Below are 20,307 nucleotides of genomic sequence, written 5' to 3' on the forward strand. Positions count from 1 at the left end.
AAGTTGGAAACGGAGGGAAACAAGTTGCATTTTTTTGGCATCTTAAACGTAGACAAATATTCTAAGGCATTTTTTGCAAAGCTCTAACCAGGATGGTGAGGCAGGATAGGAGGTACTAGGAGGGCTAATCAAGAGCTTGGTCGAAAAGATGGGTTTTAAGGGCTTTCGGGAAGACAGAAAAATGGAAGAGTTCAAATGTGTGGACATGATTCGCAGGACCCCCCCGCACACGGCCACAACTATCCTCCACCCCCTCAAAGAACTTGCCCATCCGTGCCACAGTCATGTATGCCCTGTGGACCACCTTAAATTGTATCAGGCTGAGCCTGGCACACAACGAGGATGCATTTGCTCGCCTCCGGGCTTCCTCCCATAATCCAGCCTCCAATTCCCCACCCAGCTCTTCTTCCCACTTGCTCTTCACCTCACCTATCAGGACTCCCTCTCACTCCATCAGTTCCTTGTAGATCTCTGAAACCTTCCCCTCTCCTACTCCTGTTCTCAATACCATCTTATCCTGTAGACCCTGGTGTGGCAGGTGTGGGAAGGTTGAAACCTGTTTCCGCACAAAATCCCTCACCTGCAGATACCGGAACCCATTCCCACCTGGCAATTCAAACTCCTCCTCCAAACTCGGGGGGAAACTCTCATCAATAAACAGATCTCCAAATTTCTCGATTGCTGCCATCTCCGAAATCCTCCCCATCCAGCCCCCCAGAGCGAACTGGTGTTGCCATATATTGGTGCCCACACCGACGCCACCTCCAATCCCATGTGCTGCCTCCACTGAAAAAAAAAAATGAAAATCGCTTATTGTCACAAGTAGGCTTCAATGAAGTTACTGTGAAAAGCCCCTAGTCGCCACATTCCAGCGCCTGTTCGGGGAGGCTGGTACGGGAATTGAACCGTGCTGCTGGCCTGCCTTGGTCTGCTTTAAAAGCCACCGATTTAGCCCAGTGAGCTAAACCAGCCCCATATAAAAGTAGGCTTACATTAACGCTTCAATGAAGTTACTGTGAAAAGCCCCTAGTCGCCACTTTCCGGCACCTGTTCGGGTCACAGAGGGAGAATTCAGAATTCTCAGCTGGTATGGGAATTGAACTCACGCTGCTGGCCTTGGTCTGCATTACAATCCAGCTGTCTAGCCCATTGAGCTAAACCACTGCCCTCACACCCTCAGGGCTGTCACTACTATTGGGCTTGTGGAGTATCTGGCCGGCGAGAACGGCAGTGGTGCTGTTAGCTGTGCCCCCAAACTCGTGTCTTTAATGAGGCCACCTCCACCCACTCCCAAACCGACCCCTCTCCCACTACCCATTTTCTCACCATCGCAAAGTCGCCGCCCAATAGTAATTGATAAAATTCAGACGAGCCAGCCCCCCACGCCCCCACTCCAGCAGCACCTTCTTCATACGCGGGGTTTTACCCGCCCAGACAAATCCCAAGATCACTGCATTCACTTTATATTTAAAAAAACACACCTTTGGGATAAAGATTGGAAGATTCTGAAAAACAAACAAAAACCTTGGGAGGACCATCATTTTAACTGTCTGTTCCCGCCCCACTAATGACAACGGGAGCGCATCCCACCTCCGAAAGTCTCCCCTCATCTGCTCCACCAGACGATCCAAATTCAGCTATGCAGCTGCCCCACTCCCGCGCCACCTGGATATCCAAATAACGAAAGCTCCCTCTCACCACCTTGAACGGCATCTCACCCAATCTCTTCTGCCCCCTCACGTGAATTGCAAAGACCTCACTCTTGCCCATATTCAATTTATACCCCGAAAACTGACCAAATTCTCCTAAAGGCCCCATTATCCCTCCAATCCCCCAGCAAATCCGATATGTATAAAAGTAAATCGTCCGCGTAAAGCGAGACTCTGTGCTCCATCCATCCCCCCCTGGAGGCATCACAATCACATTGACTAACCTCTTAATGCTGGCCGGCAGATGCCTCCCCTTAACAAACCCTGTCTGGTCACCCCCTATTATCCTTGGGACACAGTCTTCTATCCTCGTGGCCAAGATCTTTGCCAGTAATTTGGCATCTACATTTAACAGGGACATCGGTCTATATGACCCACATTTTTCCGGATCCTTATCTTGTTTTAAAATGAGGGAGATCGACGCCTGTGACAACATCGGGGCACGTACTCCCAGCTCCTTTGCCTCATTGAAGGCCCTTACCAACAGTGGTCCCAACACCAATGAGAACTTCATCCGGACCTGGGGCCTTGCCCGATTGCATCGCCTCCAGCTCGCCCACTACTTCTACCAGCCCAATTGGGGCCCCCAGTCCCTTCACTAACTCCTCATCAACCTTCAGGAACTCCACCCTTTCCAGAAACCGCCTCATTCCCTCTCCCCCGGCTGGAGGTTCCGACTCGTTCAATTTATTATAGAAGTCCCTAAACACCCCATTCAACCCCGCCGGGTCCAAGACAGTATTCCCAGTTTTCCGATCTCTCTCCCCGACTCTTGCTTCTTCAACTGGTGAGCTAACATCCTGCTCGCCTTCTCCCCGTACTCGTATACTGCCCCTTTCACCCTCCTCAACTGCCCTACCGCCTTGCCCATGGATAACAGACCAAATTCCATTTGACGTTCCTTTAGCAGCCCCTCCTCCGGGACCTTGCATATCTCCTGTCCGCCTGCAGGATTTCCTCCACTCGCCTTTCTATCTCCGCCTTCTCCCTATGTGCCCGAATCGAAATAAAGTCCCCCCTGACCACTGCCTTCAGTGCCTCCCAAACCATACCTGTCGAAACCCCCTGTATCGTTAATCTCCACATACCCTGGATGGTCTTCCTTACTTGCCTGCACACCTCTTCATCCAATAGACCCACCTCCAGCCTCCATTGCGGGCACTGGATCCCCCCTTTGTTCACTTGTAGATCCACCCAGTGCAGGACATGGTCCAACACCACTATTGCCGAATACTCAATATCAACCACCCCTGCCAACAACGTCTTGTCAAACACAAAGAAGTGTATTCGGGAATACACCTTGTGCACATGGGAGTAAAACAAAAATTATTTTGCCCTTGACACCCCCCAATGCCCCATGTGCTCCATGAACTCCCGAAGCTCCTTGGCTATTGCCGACAACCTGCCCGACCTCTAGCTCGACCGGTCCAGTCTCGAATCCAGGACCGTATTTAAGGACCAATAATTAACCAATGAGAGTCCAGATCAGGGATCCTCCCCACAAATTCAACATCATCCCGGTTCGGGGCATAGATGTTTACAAACACCACCTGCATCCCCTCCAGTTTCCCGCTCACCATAACATGCCTTCCTCCAGAGTCGGCCACTATATTTCCCACCTCAAACGCCACCCGCTTATTGATCAAAATCGCCACCCACTTTGTTTTAGAGTCTCCAATCCTGAATGAAATACTTGCCCAACCCGTCCCTTTGTCAGTCTAGTCTGGTCCCCCACCTTAGTGAGTATCTTGTAGCATGGCCACATCCACCTTATCTTTTTAAATGTGCGAACACACGGGCCCTCTTGACTGGCCTATTCAATCGTCGCACGTTCCACGTGACCAGCCTAGTCGGAGGGCACCCTACCCCCCCACCCTGCCAATCAACCATAGTCCCTCTTGGGCCAGCCTCCAGCCCGTGTCACGCACCTCCTCAGACCTGCCCTCGGGCGCCCACCGTCATCGATCCTCCTCCCAATACACTTTTAAAAGCCCTCCCCCTGCCAGCCGTACATTCCCCCCGCCCTGTTCTCCCAGCAAAAACCCCTGTCCCCATCTCCCCCACGAACCTTCTGCTCACCCCCCACTGTGCTTCCGTGAACTAGCCGGCCCAGCTAGCCTGGCAGCCCCTGCCCATGGTGCCTAGCATCCTACCCCTCCCCGCTCAAGCATCCTACTATGCAAAGAACAAACAACCCCACCCCAAGACCAATTGAGGAGATCAACCCCCATCTCTCAACAGAGAACAAAAACAAAAATGAAGCCGAAAAAATTGCCCCAAACGCAAATTAAAAACAGTACCAAAGCATCTCCACCAAAGTTCAAAGTCCACCCTCTCCTGCCAGTGCATTGTCTCTGACAAATTCTATCGCCTTCCCAGCGGTCCCAAAGCCCCCGGCCTTCATAGGTCATTACCACTGACCAGAAGCTTAACTGGATCAGCCATATAAATATTGAGAGCAGGTAGAATATTTGTCGTGAGGCATTCCCCTTCGGACTTTCCAAAGCCAAATCAATCCAGAGATTCTCCACCTTGCATGGTTGAGTGTTGCTCCAACGTTTAAACTCAAAACCATCCAGGACAAAGGCAACCATCTTGATCAGCGCCCCATCCACCAGCTTAAACGTTCACTCCCTCTTGCATTGGTGCACTGTAGCAGTTGACTGCATTACAGTACCTCACCAAGCTTCCTCTAACAGCAAGCTACAAACCCATGACTTCTACTGCCCTTGTTCTTCTAATTGGTAGATGCACAGAATCACCCAAGATCCGTTCCAAGCCACTGGCCATCCTGACTTGGGAATATATTCATGTTCCTTCATCAGCACCAGATCAAAATCTTGGAATTCCTCTCCTCACACCATTATAGATGTAATATGACAAAAGAACTGAATGTCAGAGTGAGTTGAGAATGACTGCTCTTGACATCAAGGTAGCTTTTGACCTAGTAAGCATCAAGGGAGCAAAACCTGCGTCAATGGGAATCTGGGGCAGCTGGGGGGTGGGGGGGGGGGAGAAAAACCTTCTGCTGGTTGGAGTCATACCTGGCACAAAGGAAGATCATTATGGTGGTTGGAGGTCAATCATCTCACCTCCAGGACATCACTGCAGGAGTTCCTAAGGGTAGTGTTTTTGGCCCAACCATCTTCAGCTGCTTCATCAGTGACCTTCCTTTCATCATCAGGCCAGAAATGGGTATGTTCGCTGACTGCACAATATCATTATCATTCGTGACCCTCTGGAGTGGGGATTAAATTTTTAAGCAGGACAGGGTTGCTACCTCTATGCCATGTCCAAAGCCAGATTAATTTGCCATCTCTCACTTTTTAAGCTCGTGAGGTGCTGACACTTTGTAGGAAAGTGAGAAAAATAACTTGCTGGCTTGCTGCTAAATGTGCAGGTTAAGTGGATTGGCCATGCTAAATTGCCCCTTAGTGCTTAGGGATGAGCAGGTTAGGTGGGGTTATAGTGATGGGGTGGGGCAGTAGGTCAAGATGGAGTGCACTTTCAGGGGGTTGATGCATACTCGATGGGCTGAATGGCCTCCTTCAGCACTGTAGGGATTCTATTCTGAGTACTGTTGGCAAAAGTAGATTTCAAATATCTGTTAGAAACTTCCCACAAGTCATGCACGACATCAAGCTTTGAAGCATTCTGTTTCTGTTAGCAGTGCCTCGTAATTGAAGAGATTCTAAATGATTTATTAAGGTGGGCATTACTGGACAAATAATGACTAGCATAATTTTGTGTTTCTTCCATTGAGCAAGCTTATGATTTGGTAGTGAATAAATATTAGTGGTGACTATTGGTTGAGTAAACCACACTGGTTTGATGCCAAATATTTGTCATTCAAACAGGAGCCTTTCCATATGAGTGCTTGAATTTGTTTGGCTCATGGAGAAAGCAAATCTAAAAATACTCTTAGCAGATTCTGCAGGCTGGCCTCGTATCGGGTTATAGCTGAGTTAGCTCTCCCTCCTATCTATGAAGTTGGAGTTTGGATTGCAGAGTTGAACATTCTGGTTTGCTTTTCATTATTCGATTCTATATGGTTTTGCCTACAACTTTATGGAAAGTGTAGATGACCAACACCATGGCAGATGATGCAGGTAATGTTCTGTTTTATACGTGGAATGAGCAAAGTATGCACTAAATAATTTCCTGCTGCAAACTTCGATCATTTGCAAAGTTTTAGGTGCAAAACATTTTCTTAAATCTGCATTTTGTGACATGCTGGAGTTTCCTTTTGATTCTGTACTGCTGTTGACAATTTAATGTGCTTTGCTTGGTCTGTATTATGAAGCAGCTTTCCATGTGGTCGTGGAGGACCCATTGCCTCTTAGTTTGTGCTGAACTGACACAAGCAAATTTAAAATTAGTTCAATTTTGGTCTCATCTGGGTCATGCATCAATCTCAAGCTTGTAATAAGAAAAGAATGCACTGGTTCAGAATTAGTTCAGAATAAAAATAAATATTTCTGGAAATGGCCAATAGATTTGATAATTCTGTCTGTCTCCACAGATGTTATAATGTTTCATGTTGATTTCCTTTCATGAGAGAGTAAATACCAAGGGGTAATGTACAAGACAAAAGGATATGGTAATGAGAAAAGTAAAGAGACAAAAGATGAGCTGAAAATGGGATAAATAGAATCAATCACTGCTCCTATATCACCCAAAACCAAAAATGTGGCAGAGGTTCTCATTCGAAATGAGCCTGAACGGCTGTAAATTGTCTCATTGAAAAATGAGGTCCTCCTTTTATTCGGGCTATGTAGAAGGCAGAGTGGGGGTGGAGAATTGAAATGACAGGAGACTGGAAGCTCAGGAATACCGAATTGAGGCGTTCCACAAAGCAGCAACCCAATTGCTGTTTGGTCTCGTCAGTAGAGGAGCCTGCATTTTGAGCAATGACTGTGGTACATTAAAATGGATGAATGTTTCACTGTGAAGATGTTTTGGTGCTTGGCTGGTGAAAAGAGAGAAGGGCAAAGGTGGTTGGAATTGCATTTCCTGTGCTGCACTCCACTCTGATCTCTGTTTCTGGCCACCTACACTTGTACAATAAAGTTCCACCCTTGACCATTTATCCATAAAATGGGTTCCCCTTGTTTTGACCTCCACACTCAACAGATCATCCTGTCATTTCCACCATTATGCCATCAACAAACACATCTTCCCTCTTGTCTGCTTTCAGCATTCTGAAGGGACAGTTTATAATAATCTTTATTGTCACAAGTAGGCTTACATTAACACTGCAATGAAGTTACTGTGAAAAGCCCCTAGTCGCCACATTCCGGTGCCTGTTTGGGTACACAGCAGGAGATTTTAGAATGTCCAATTCACCTAACAGCACGTCGTTGGGGACTTGTGGGAGGAAACCCACACAGACACAGGGAGAAGGTGCAGACTCCGCACAGACAGTGACCCAAGCCGAGAATCTAACCTGGGACCCTGGCGCTGTGAAGCAACCAGTGCTAACCACTGTGCTACTGTGTTGCTTTTATGACAGCCTGGTCCACTCCTCCAATCACTTTCTGATGGCATCTGCCCGTATAAGTGCTGGAGGTACAGCCATAAGACGGCCATTTGGCTCATAGAGTCTGCTCTGCCATTCAATGCAATCATGGCTGATGTGTATAATCCTCAACTCCACTTCCCACCGTATCCCCATAACCCTTGATAAGCTTACTGATTAAAAACCGGCCTGTCTCGGCCTTGAACAGACTTAAACTGCACTCCATTTTCCTCCTTTCTCGGCATTAGGACCCAAGCATTCCTTCACTTGTATTTCTTTCAATTTAGTCTGCTGTATTTGCTGCTTCTGATACAGGCATCTCTACATTGGAGAGACCAAACGCAGATTGGGTGTCCACTTTGCAGAGCTCTTGAGTTCTATTTGCAAACATGACCCTGACCTTCCAGCTGCCAGTCATTTTAATTCTCTGCTCCATTCCTAATATAACCTTTTTTCTTCTTGACTGCCTCAATGTTTTCAATGAAACTCCATGTAAGCTCAAGGAACAGCATCTCATCTTTTGAGGAGAATTTTTTATAACCAGTTTCTGGACTCCACATTGTGTTGTAACTCAATTTGAGATAATAACCGCTTTTGCTTTTTTGGGGGTATCAGCTGTTGATTCTGCTTTATCCCATTTATATCTTCACTAGTGTTCTGTTTATTTACTTGTCCCATTGCCAAAACCTTTTGTCATTTAATCCCTCTTGCCTTCCACTCTATCACAGACCTTCCCTTTTGTTATTTTCTCCCTTGCCTCTATACTTCCTTAAAACCTGTTGCACCTCTAACTTTTCCATTTCTGATGAAGTGTCATCAAAGTAATATGTTACTGTTTCTCTCTCCACAGCTGCTGCAGACCTGAGTATTGCCAGCATTTTCTCTTATTTCAAATTTCCACCTTTTTTCTTTTGTAATTGGAGCACTTGGGTGTTATCTTTGAATGTCTTGTCGTTTAGCAATAAATGTTGTGTTCAACAGATTCACTTTTATAAAGGTTTGTACTTTTATAGAGTTTTTTTAGACATCAGCAAACAATACATAATCCAGTTGTTACAATGTGCAAATATATTTAACAATTATGTTTATAATTTTAAGATTATGGGTGGGGGCAGGGACGGTGGGGAACAGTTTATAGCGACACTTTTATTGTAGCAACGAGCCACGAGTAAGTTCATGCTCCTAACTGATCTAGTTGTTAGTTCTGTTGCAATAAATATGTAACTGGAGTAGTTGATGGGCAAGCTTCTGGAGGTGATCTAACTTTGTGTATCTACGCTAATGTAGCCTGCATTCAGATTATTTGCACTTCTGTGAAATTTAAACCAGTTTACATTAACATAGCACAGTATAACAGACCTATTGGTGCTGATCCCATGAAAACTCCTTGTAGGAACTGATCAGGAATACGACTGCTTACTTTTAAATTACAAATACAAATGTGTATGGAATTATACAGCAGCTGTATTCTATTTGTTGGGCTAGCTTCTGCTTTTCAATTTGCTATATGGGGCTTATATTAAAATTGTATTGATTTACCATGACAGTAATTAACTTGGAAATATATTCCTATTTCTCCTTGGCCAATGGGTCACTGATAGTTTGGCAGTGTCTGGCTCTCTCTGCATTGTCATCTCATGTCTTGCCAACTGCTGTGACTCTTCTCTTCGCTTCTTTTAACCCGTAACTGCTGGCTACTGTGTTGTTTTGATTGCTGTGAAGTGACTGGAGTGATCTCTTTGACGTGTTCCTGGTTGGAGTATATGGGGGGTTTGGGCTGCCCTAGTGTCATAACCACCTCTCCCCCCCTCTCCTGGCCTTTCTGATGGGGGGAGGGGGGGGGCGGGGGGGGGGGGGGTTGCGAAGGAGAGCACACCATGGCGTTTGGCACCAATTTGTCTGCAGGTGCTGATGGAATATGCTGAAAGGTTTACTCCCTTAATAATAATCTATTATTGTCACAAGTAGGCTCCACTTTCCCGCCCGAACACCATAACCCTTTCAAAAAACTATCTATCTTTATCTTGAAAACATTTAATGAAGGAGCTCAACTGCTTCGCTGGGCAGGGAATTCCATAGATTTACAACCTTTTGGGTGAAGAAGTTCCTCCTAAGCTCAGTCCTAAAACTCCTTTCCCTTATTTTGAGGCTATGCCCCCTAGTTCTGCTTTCACCCGCCAGTGGAAACAACCTCCCCGCACTATCCTATCTATACCCTTCATTATTTTACATGTTTCCCCTCCTACCTAAGGTGTACTTCTCTGCTCTGCCACCCCACCGTCTTCTCCCTCAGGCCCTGCACAGTACAGACTAACTGCTCTTTCATTATCCACGTAATATCGACGAGCACTGCTGCATTCTATATCCCAGCATAAAATAAATTTATGTGCATCAAAAATGTAAAACTGGGCTTAGTCCCTCCCGGGACGCTCACAAGTCAGTGAGGTTCGTATCCTTGAGCAGGGACCCTGATCGGGTGCTGTGTGATGGAGCCAGCTGAGCCCATGTCTTGCAAAGGCAGTGTTACTTGCTGCAAAACACTATTGTTCTGGAAAAGCTAATGTTCCACAATCTTGTACATCAAGTTTGTTTGGAGGCATAACGATGATTTCATCTCAAACAGTCAAATGATAAATAATTCAAGTTTTGACCTGTCAAATGTCATTAATTCAGAGGAAATATGAGCAAAAAAAGTAAATGGTAAGACAAAATAGTTGACAATAGACGCCACATGGACGTCAAGAAAGTCTCATTGTGGAGGGTGAAGGAATATTGCTTCACAAAACAGTTTTAACCAATGTCTTTGTGTGCTGGTTTGTTGGAAAGAGATTAAAGTAATTTGGCAGTGGTGGGAAGCAAGATGCAGCATTATGATGGCGAATAAAGGTGTGCACAAAGGATTGAGAATGCACTCGTAAGAAAAAGAGAATTGCAAATGGGATCAGACTAAGTGTAAATACAGTCAGATCCACTTGGGGTTTAAAGTGCATGTATGTAAATAAATCAAACATGGTTAAAAAAGGGTGGTGAGTTGCAGTAGTGAAAGGTTTGCTGGGGGGTAAAATGATCGTAGTACCATTGAATTGTACATCAAGTTTGAGAGCGACATCCTCCAGCTCCAAAAAATAATCTTCATGCCAATTAGGTATGAGGGGAGAGCTGGCTAAGATTAATAGATCAAAGGGATGGCAGTACATAAGTGGGAAACTTTTAAAGAAACAATTCAAAATGTTCAACAAAACTCTATTCCTATATTTTAAAAAAACTCAGCAAGAAAGAGCTTCCCGAATGGCTACTGTTGGATAAGGATAGTTTCAGATTAAAAAAGATCATGCTTACAAGGCACATAGTATTGGAGGATTGAAAGAGCTTCAGAAATGTTGATTTTTTTTGGGTGGGGGGGGGGGGGGGGGGGGTAGTCAAAAAGAGAAGAGTAAATTAGCTAGGAACATAAAACAGATTGCAAGAGCTTTTAATATTAAAAAGTGTAACTAAAGTAGACATTGGTTGCTTAGAGTCAGTGTCAGGAGAAATAATCATGTAGGATAAGGAAATGTTAAAGAAATTGGACAAACCTTTTTCTGTCTTCACAAAAGACACACATTGCATACCAGAAATAGAAAGTAAGCGACTGATAAGATTGAGAAATTTAAGCATTTCTACTAAAAGCTGGAAGATTTCCAGGTTCCGTTGGCTTACATCTTGGAGTGCAGAGATAGTGAATGCAGTAGTAATGATTTTTCCAAAATTCCCTAGATTAGAATGGTTTTAGTGAATTGGAAGTTAATAAATGCACTGGAAGAAAGGAGGGAGTCAAAACTGGGAATTGACATCCGTCATCAGGAAAATGCTGGATATATTATTTAGGAAGTCTTAACAATCTACATGGACAAAATCAGTATGGTCAGGCAACATCAACACACTTTTATGAAAGTGGCAAATGTATTAGTTTGTTGAGGGTATTAGTTTGTTGAGGATGTAACTAGTAAAGTGGACAAAGAGGAGCCAGTAGTTGTACTTGGATTTTCAAAAGACATTTGCTAAGGTGCCACGCAAAAGGATAATGTGCACGGTTTGGGGTAATATGTTAGCAAGCATGGAGGATTGGTTAATGAACAGGAAGCTGAGGATAGAGATGGACATTTTTAAGTTGGCAAACTAGTCAAGTGAAGTGCTGTATGGATCTGTGCTGAGTCTCAGCTATTTAAAGTCTATATTCATGACTTTGAATACGTAATCAAGAATGTGTCCAGGTCTGTTGACATTACACAAGCTGTGTAGGAATGTAAGCTGTGAGGAGGACGCAAAGATGCTGCAAAGAGATATAGGCAGGTTAGGTGAGTGGACAACAAGGTAGCAGCTAAATTATAACTTGGCTAAGTGTTCTGTTACTCACTTTGGTAGTGAGATTAGAAAAAAAACAGCTATCATTTTTTGTTGGCACTTGTAGAGCTACCTGCGTATTCCTCTTATTATTATTTCAAATATTTGTCCACTTTTGAAAGCTATTAGGTATTCTGCTGCCACCACTATTTCTGCAGTGACATTTAGACTTGACCTGTTGTGTTTTTAAAATAAATTGTTCAACTCCCCTCGAGATAAATTTCAGTAAATTTTCCCAATATACCTTATGGAAACTCTTAATTTTAATCACATCACGTGTTACATTCTTTCTTTCACTGCTGTAATGGAAAGAACTCTAAATTCTGTAGTGTGATGAGTTAGCACTGTTGCTTCACAGCACCAGGGACCTGGGTTAGATTCCAGGCTTGGGTCACATTCTTCCAGTGTCTGCGAGGGTTTCCTCTGGGCGCTCATGTTTCCTCCCACAAATCCCAAAAGATCTGCTTGTTGGGTGAATTGGACATTCTGAATTCTCCCTCCATCTACCCGAACAGGCGGCATAGTGTGGCAACTAGGGGATTTTCCAGTAACTTCATTGCAGTGTAAATGTGAGCCTACTTGTGGCACTAATTTTTATTATATGGGTATATTTTATATTTTTTGTTTTACATATACATTCTGTGTAGGTAAGGAAGCCTGTCTGTTTGTGTCTAGGAGTAATCAAATGAGAGGCTTTGGAATTTTTCCAGTCTCTTTATGTTGGACTAATAATAATGATAATCTTTATTGTCACAAGTAGCCTTACATTAACACTGCAATGAAGTTACTGTGAAAAGCCCCTAGTCGCCACATTCTGGTGCCTGTTCGGATACACGGAGGGAGAATTCAGAATGTCCAAATTACGTAACAAGCATGTCTTTCAGGACTTGTGGGAGGAAACCGGATCCGGCACTCGGAGGAAACCCACGCAGACACAAGGAGAATGTGCAGACTCCACACAGACAGTGACCCAAGCTGGAAATCTAACCTGGGACTCTGGCGCTGTGAAACAACCATGCTAACCACTGTGCTATCGTGCTGCCTTATGCTGGAAAGCTGAGCTTGTGAATTGAGAAAAGCAACTAGTGAAGTTATTTGTTTGAATCTGCCGTTGCAAAACCACATCAGTCTGCTTTGGTTCTGGGAAGTTGTCATTTATACATCATTTAAAAAACGGAGTTCCCAATTATTTAATTTTCAATTCAGGGACAATTTAATGTGGCCAATCCACCTACCTGTACATCGGTGGGGTGGGGGGGGGTGCAGGGAGGAGATCAATGCAAACATGGGGAGAATGTGCAAACCCCACATAGATAGTGACCGGATCCGGGACCTCAGTGCTGTGATGCAGCAGTGCTAACCACTGTGCCACCCGTCAATTACACCTGTTTGCAGTGGAAGTCAATTTCTTATTCCGTGGATTTTTCAGTTAAGAATCTAGAAGGGTTTAACCTAAATGTTAATTTTATTGCAAACCTTTTGGAAGACAGTTTGGGGGTTATCTTGTAAGATCATTTCTAACTATTTATATTTTATTTTGTGTTTTCTTTTAATAAACATTTTTAATTCTTCAAATTTTAAGTTAACACTTGTCTGTACTTTGAGTTCAGTAGCTATCCCTCCACATTTCTACAATACAAAGTAAAAATTACGATCAGTAATTTCAATCTGAAACCTGACTTGCTCAGCATTATTACCAGCTGCAATCATAACAGTATCCCATCTTCATGATTAACCCCCTAATTTCTGGTATCACCTTGCATTTATAATGAATGCTGTCTGTCGTATTGCCATCTTAACCAAGGCAAAGTATCAATAATCTAGTTATAGCATAACCAATGTTATCTCTACAGCATGGGCAATTTGTCCTCCAACTTTGAAAAATTTTGTTATGAGGCGAGGTCCCCCAAATTTTATTATCCATGATGCGATCCCTCAATTTGTCAAATTCTGGATGGGTTGCCCTAAATTGTTATGTCCTTGGGCGAAGAGGGATGAACTGGCTCCCTGTCTTTATTCAACCCCTTTGGTTGGTCACAAGAAGATTAATTTAAAAAGGATCACTTCCCTTAAGGATGCCTTTTCCCAGTCCCAATATATTTGCTTCAAAAGGATCTAATTTAACAAGCTTTCTTCAGTTAAAGGAAAAGTGAGATTATTAACTACTAAAACACATGCACATGTATTCACACCGATTAGAAATGAGAATATAGAGTCCAAAAATATATTTTAAAAAAATATATGGATTGGTCTGTGACTTGCCCATGAGGAATAGATGGTGAAACGTTGCTGCTGTATAAGATTCCTGATTCCTGTAGTGCTGACTTCAGTTGAATAGTTAGTTTTGAGATTCCACAGTCTTGCAGTTTAGCTGAAAAGTTGTCCTGCATCCTTTTCAGCTGCAGCTTCGCTGATTACTTCAGCATTTTTTTACCTGCCAAAACAACAGGGGCAACTGCTATCATTTTGTTTGTATCTCACACACTAACACACCCAGCTCTAGCCCACACTGATCCGGTTTTGCAGCTGGTTTTTATCTCCGTCTCTTGTATATTCCTGGAAGCGCAAATCCACAAACTGACCTAGGATATTCCTGACAGGATATTATTCCCACTCAGAAGAATGGCTTCCATTATCTCCACATGAGATGGCAGTTAGTTCTGTATGGCTTGTGTGCCTTTGATATGTCCCTGGAAATGGTCATATTCCATTGTCTCTCTCTTAGCATCACCTACACTGGAGCAATTCAGACAGTGATTGATTGAATTTACATCCCGGAACGTCTTTGGCTTGTATGTCCATTTTTTAAAAACACATGCCTTATTTAAAAGTTCAGTATGTCTGTATGTAATTTGGTGCTTTTTCTCCATCATTGTGACCATTTGTACATCTGAACGTCCAAAGATCTAAAAATTCAGTATATCAGTTTGCATTTTAATTGCAGACATCTTGGGGACTGACATCAGCTTCCCTTTTTCTAGCAAATGCTCTTTTTAAAATTGGCAAACATTCAAATATGGCAAACGGTTACTCTAATCATAAGCATGTTCAGTGTACCCGAACGGGCGCCTGAGTGTGGCGACGAGGGGCTTTTCACAGTAACTTCATTGCAGTGTTAATGTAAGCCTACTTGTCACAATAATAAAGATGATTAGAAAAATCATTATTTATTCTGGGATGGTAAAGTGAACTTTCACCATTGCATGCACTTGTTAAATGTGGGAACCATAGAATAGTACAATACAGGAGGAGGCCATTTGACCCACAAGCCTGTTTCAGCTCATTCAAAGAGCAATTGTTGAGTATTTTTATTCTAGATTTTCCCTTGTCTTTCTCCATGACTAAGCTGAATCATGCAATATTATGATCACTATCCACAAGGTTTCCCCAACATTCTTCACTTTAATTTTTTTTACAATTAAGGGGCAATTTAGTATAACCAATCCACCTACCTGCACATCTTTGGGTTGTGGGGGTGAGGCCCACGCAGACACTGGGGGAATGTGCAAACGCCACACAGACAGTGACCTGGGCTGGGATTGAAACCGGCTCCTCGGCACGGTGAGGCAGAAGTGCTCACCATTGTGCCACCCTATGACATTCTCCATTTAACCAACTTCACTCCCCAGGACATGATCACACAATTTCTTCTTCCTCATTGGGAAGGCAACATATTGACCAGAGTGGACAGATAAATAGAAATTGGTGATACTTAAAATCTGCTTCAGTGTTTGCAAAATGGAAGAATATTGGGAAGAAGGTAAATCCGGAATTGGTTAAAAACAAACTAAGTGATATTTTGAATAAAAGGAAAGTGGTAAAGAACTTGGGCAAGCTAAACAAGGCGTACTTGTCGTGATGATCCACGGCTTAAGGGAAAAGGAGGACTAAATGGTAGAGATACTAGAAATTTATATTGTGAGGTTTTGTCGAGTGGTTGTGTTGAGGACTGGAGAAAGGTTAGTGTATTGGTCATAGTCACGAAGAGAGACCAAGGTGATCCACGTCAGGCCTGAGTGAAGTGTACATAAACTGCTAGTTACTGTGCAAGACTATTGGAGAAGGTAGGGTGGTGTGGAATTGGGGAAGCTAGCAAACCGGTTAATGGGGAGCATACAGCAGGAGTTAAAGGCAATTTCTCATGGCTGGAAGTGAGCAGCAGTGTTTTTTTTATGGCATGTTAACTGGAAACAAACCGTCAGTTTCAATCTATTCCCACCCTTTCACCTCAACAAGTCTGATTAAACAACAATAACTATTTTCCACAAAGTCTTTCATATATTTTCAAAATAGTCAGCATTTGAATGAATCTGTGCCGTACCTTTTTATGCCTCAACATTGTTCTGACAGTCTAAAACTCTAGACAAAATGTAGCTTTACTGCAATTGTATAGAACATTGAGTGGTGCAGTTTTGGTGTCCTTATCTGAGGAAGGATGTTCTTGCTATGGAGGGAGTGCAGAAAAGGTTTACCAGGCTGATTCCTGGGATCGCCGGACTGTCATATGAGGAGAGACTGTTAGGATTATATTCATTGGAGTTTAGAAGAATGAGGAGATCTCATAGAACTTGCAAAATTCTAGCAGGATTAGACAGAGTAGATTCCGAAAGAATGTTCCCGATGGGGAGGACGTCCAGAACTAGGGATCATAGTTTGAGGATAAGGGGTAAACCTACTAGGACTGAGGCGAGGTGGGGAAAATTTCTTCACCCAGAGAGTAGTGAATCTGTGCAATTCGCTGCTAGTAGTAAGTAGTAGCATGGTAGCACAAGTGGATAGCACTGTGCTTTCACAGCGCCAGGGTTCCAGGTTTGATTTCCCGCTGGGTCATCATGTTCTCCCCGTTCCTGCGTAGGTTTCCTCCGGGTGCTCCGGTTTCCTCCTACAGTCCAAAGACATGCAGGTTAGGTTGATTGGCCACGATAAATTGCCCTCAGTGACCAAAAAAAGGTTCGGAGGGGTTATTGGGTTACGGGGATAGGGTGGAAGTAAGGGCTTAGTGGGTCGGTGCAGACCCGATGGGCCGAACGACCAGCTTCTGCACTTATGTTTGAGGTCAAAACGTATTTCAAGGAATTAGATATAACTTTTAGGGGTAAAAGGATATGGGTATTCATATTTCAACAATGATCATAATGAATGGCGGTGCAGGCTCGAATGGCCTCCTGCTTCTATTTGCTATGTTTCTATGCATTGGAGGAAGAAAATCACATATACCCGAATACCTAAAGTGAAAATGTAAATGTTCATAATGCAAAATTTCTTGGAGGAATGTGTTTGTCCAAGAACATGCTCCTCTGGAAATTTAGAATGATTACATAAAAATATTGCACTCTGTTTTAATCTTATGCACATTTATATTTCTTCATTGACTGGAAAAGAAATGACTTGGGTTTTCTGGGGCCATATGAGAAAATGACCATGCTAAAGGTGAAGGATGGGAAAAAAACAACCAGTTCATTGAAATAAAGAAAATGGTGACTCTACCAGCAGGTCAGGCAGCATCTGTGGAGAAAGAAAGTGTTGATGTTTTAGGTCTAGAACTTTTTTTATTCAAACTAATTAATTGAATTTGCCACATAGAGCCATGATACCCTAGGCATCACAACATCTGTCACCAATCAGTAGTCCTGTGCCCTCCTGGGAGAAACAAAATGGTCAGATTTGGGAAAAGCCTTCCAATCAGATTTATCAATTTCCAAATCTGATCACTTGCCCATTTCCACAACAAGAGAATGAGGGGGAAAATAGACCTTTAACTTCTCTTCAAAGGGTTTAAGATATTGGAAGGTGCCTGACAGAGCATGTTACCTGTGCTGAAAACTGAGGAATGATTGAAGTCATGAGTGGGAAATGGGAGCTTAATGAGTAAGGTTTTAATTTTCATGTGATGTGGGTGTTGCTGGCAAGGCCAGCATTTATTGCTCACCCATAAGCCAGAACCTTGAACCACTACATTTCATGTGGTCTAGGTTACACCACGAGACTGTTAGGTAGGGAGTTCTAGGATTTACATTTCATGTGGTGTAGGTTACACGCAATATGGAAATGGGTTTGTTCATTTCAACATGTGTTGTTTATCCTCCATGAGAAATAGTCCCACAATCCTGTCTTCACTCTTCCCTTTTAAGTATCAATTTCTTTCTTCAAACACATGCCTAACTTATTTCTTAAATGTTGAGATGATCTCTTCTTAGCAGAGCCTCACACCCCCTTTAATAAAAAGATTTATCCTGTTCGTGCTACACGCTGCTCTCCCATGTCCAAGTCTCTTGCATTTAATCCTATTTTTTTGACCCTTTGTTCTAGGAAACGTTTTCTATCTAATGTGGAAAACTTATTTCATAATTAGCCATCTTAGGCTGGATTCCACGCAGCCCTGCACCGAAATCGCGTTTGGCGCGGGGGTGGAGAATCAAATTTCCCGACGAAGGCCTTCTGGGCGGCCGGGGAAGAGATCGGGCCGGACAGATCCTCGGGCGCACGGTTGAAAGGTGGGGGGCCTAGTTTCTTTGTGCGGGTCCGCGATCCGAGTCCGCCATGGCGCTCGGCGCAGCCACTGGAGGCCGCCGCCATGCGCGGACTCGGAACCGGAAGTGTGGGGGCCCGTATCTGCAGCTAAAGCTGCGTGAAGCACTTTGGGTCCCTGGTAGCCCCCTGAAGGTCAGTGAATCGGGCTGTATTTGTTTCAGGAAACTCTGGAGTGCAACGCCTGCGTTTTTACGCCGGCGTGGAGACATAGCCCCATTTTGGGAGAATCCAGCCTCTTATCTAATTGCCTCTGTTGTAATAAAAGTAGTCCCAATTATTGCATTTGCATTCGCATATTTGTATTCCCCTCGACACCATCATAGTGAATCTGCACTGCATGTTCCTATGGCTGTATATTTTCCCCACCCCATTCTAGATTCCCCAGCCAGGTTAAACATCCTTTTTATTCTTTTATTCTTTCATGGGATGCGGGCATCACTAGCGAGACCAGTATTTGTTCCCCGCACCTAATTGCCCATCTCTCTTTGCAGCCTCTTTGTGTCCTTCTCACAGCTTGTATTCCCACCTATACATCACCTGTAAACTTGGAAACATTACCCTGTCGAAGTCATTAGCCGAGACCCCAATTTGTGACATTCCACTCGGCTGCAAAACCTAGAAATGCCCTCTCCTATCCCCATTCTGTTTCCTATCTGGCAACCAATCCTTTTTCAATGTAGTCCTTATCTTGTGTAGTATCCTTTTGTGTGACACTTTATTGATTGCCTGTTGAAAATTCATTCAAGTATACTATATCTACTGATTCCCTACCAGTTATAGCCTAAATAAAACATTAATAAATTATCAAACAGGACTTCCCTTTTGTAAAACCATGTTGACCTGTTCTAATCATTGAATGCTTTTCTAAGTGATTTGTTAAGACTTTCTTAATATATTCCATCATTTTAATGATGACTGATGAGAGGCTAACTGGCCCGTAGTTCCCTCTTTTCTCCCTCCCTATATATAAAAAATAAAATAATTTTACGATTTGGGTATCTTTGGCACGGTCAGCATTAATTGCCCATCCCTTGTTGCCCTTCAGAAGATGATGGTGAGTTGTTTCTTGAATTGCTGCAGTCCATGAAGTGAAGATACCTCCATAGTGCTGTTAGGAAGGGAATTCTAGGTTTTTGGAACAGCGATATATTTACGAATCAGGGTAGTGAGTGACTTGGAGGGGAACCTCCAGGTGGTGGTGTTCCCAGGTATTTGCTGCCCTTGTCCTTCTAGGTGGTGGTGCTCGATGGTTTGGAAGGCACTACCTCGGGAACCATGGTGAGTTCCTGCAGTACATCTTATAGATGTTACATACTGCTGCCATTGTTTGTTGCTGATGAAGGGATTGAATGTTTGTGGAAGGGGAAGCAATCAAGCGGGCTGCTTTGTCCTGAATGGTGTTGAGCTTCTTGAGTGCTGTTGGAACTGTACTCATCCAGGCAAGTGGGGAGTATTTCATCACACTCCTGACTTGCGCCTTGTAGATGGTGGACAGGCTTTGGGGGGTCAGGAGGTGAGGTACTTGCTGCAGGATTCCTAGACTTTGACCTGCTCTTGTAGCCACAGTATTTATATGGCTAGTCCAGTTCAGTTTCTGGTCAATGGTATCCCCAAGATGTTTTTAGTGGGGGATTCAGCAATGGTGATGCCATTGAATGTCATGGGGCGATGGTTAGATACTCTTGTTTGTTGGAGATGGTCATTGCCTGGCATTTGTGTGGTGTGAATGCTACTTGCCACTTGTCAGCCCAAGCCTGGATATTGTCCAGGTCTTGCTGTAATTGGACATGAAGACATGAACTGCTTCAGTATCTGAGAGTTGTGAATAGTGCTGAACATGCGCAGTCATCTGCGAGCATTGCCACATCTAACCTTATGATGGAAGAAAGGTCATTGATGAAGCATCTGAAGCTGGTTGGGCCTACCTTGAGGGACTCCTGCAGTGATGCGCTGGAGCTGAGACCATTGACCTCCAATCACTACAACCATCTTCCTTTGTGCCAGGTATGGCTCCAACCGGCTGAGAGTTCTCTCCTCCTCCCCCCCCCCCCCCCCCCCCTGATTTCCATTAACTCCAACTTTGCTAGTGCCCCTTGACGTGATAAGTGTTCAAATGCTGCTTTGATGTCAAGGAGAGTCACTGTCACCTCACCTCTGGAATTCAGT

General features: G+C 43.8%; 1 protein-coding gene across 18 annotated transcripts in view; it reads left to right on the forward strand.

Annotated features, from left to right (window-relative positions):
• Positions 1-20,307, forward strand: part of unm_hu7910 (un-named hu7910) — a 275,063-nt gene that overhangs the window by 43,342 nt on the left and 211,414 nt on the right. Inside the window, exon 1 of one of the 18 annotated variants that reach the window (XM_072467686.1) lies at positions 5,642-5,818. The exons of the other annotated variants lie outside the window; for them this stretch is intronic. Within the exon in view, the coding sequence (XP_072323787.1) occupies positions 5,791-5,818 (28 nt within the window). The 5' untranslated portion in view covers positions 5,642-5,790. Of the gene's footprint in view, positions 1-5,641; positions 5,819-20,307 lie in introns of those variants that run through there. 18 annotated transcript variants of the gene reach the window in all.

Source organism: Scyliorhinus torazame, chromosome 11 (assembly GCF_047496885.1).
Source record: "Scyliorhinus torazame isolate Kashiwa2021f chromosome 11, sScyTor2.1, whole genome shotgun sequence".
NCBI lineage: Eukaryota > Metazoa > Chordata > Chondrichthyes > Carcharhiniformes > Scyliorhinidae > Scyliorhinus > Scyliorhinus torazame.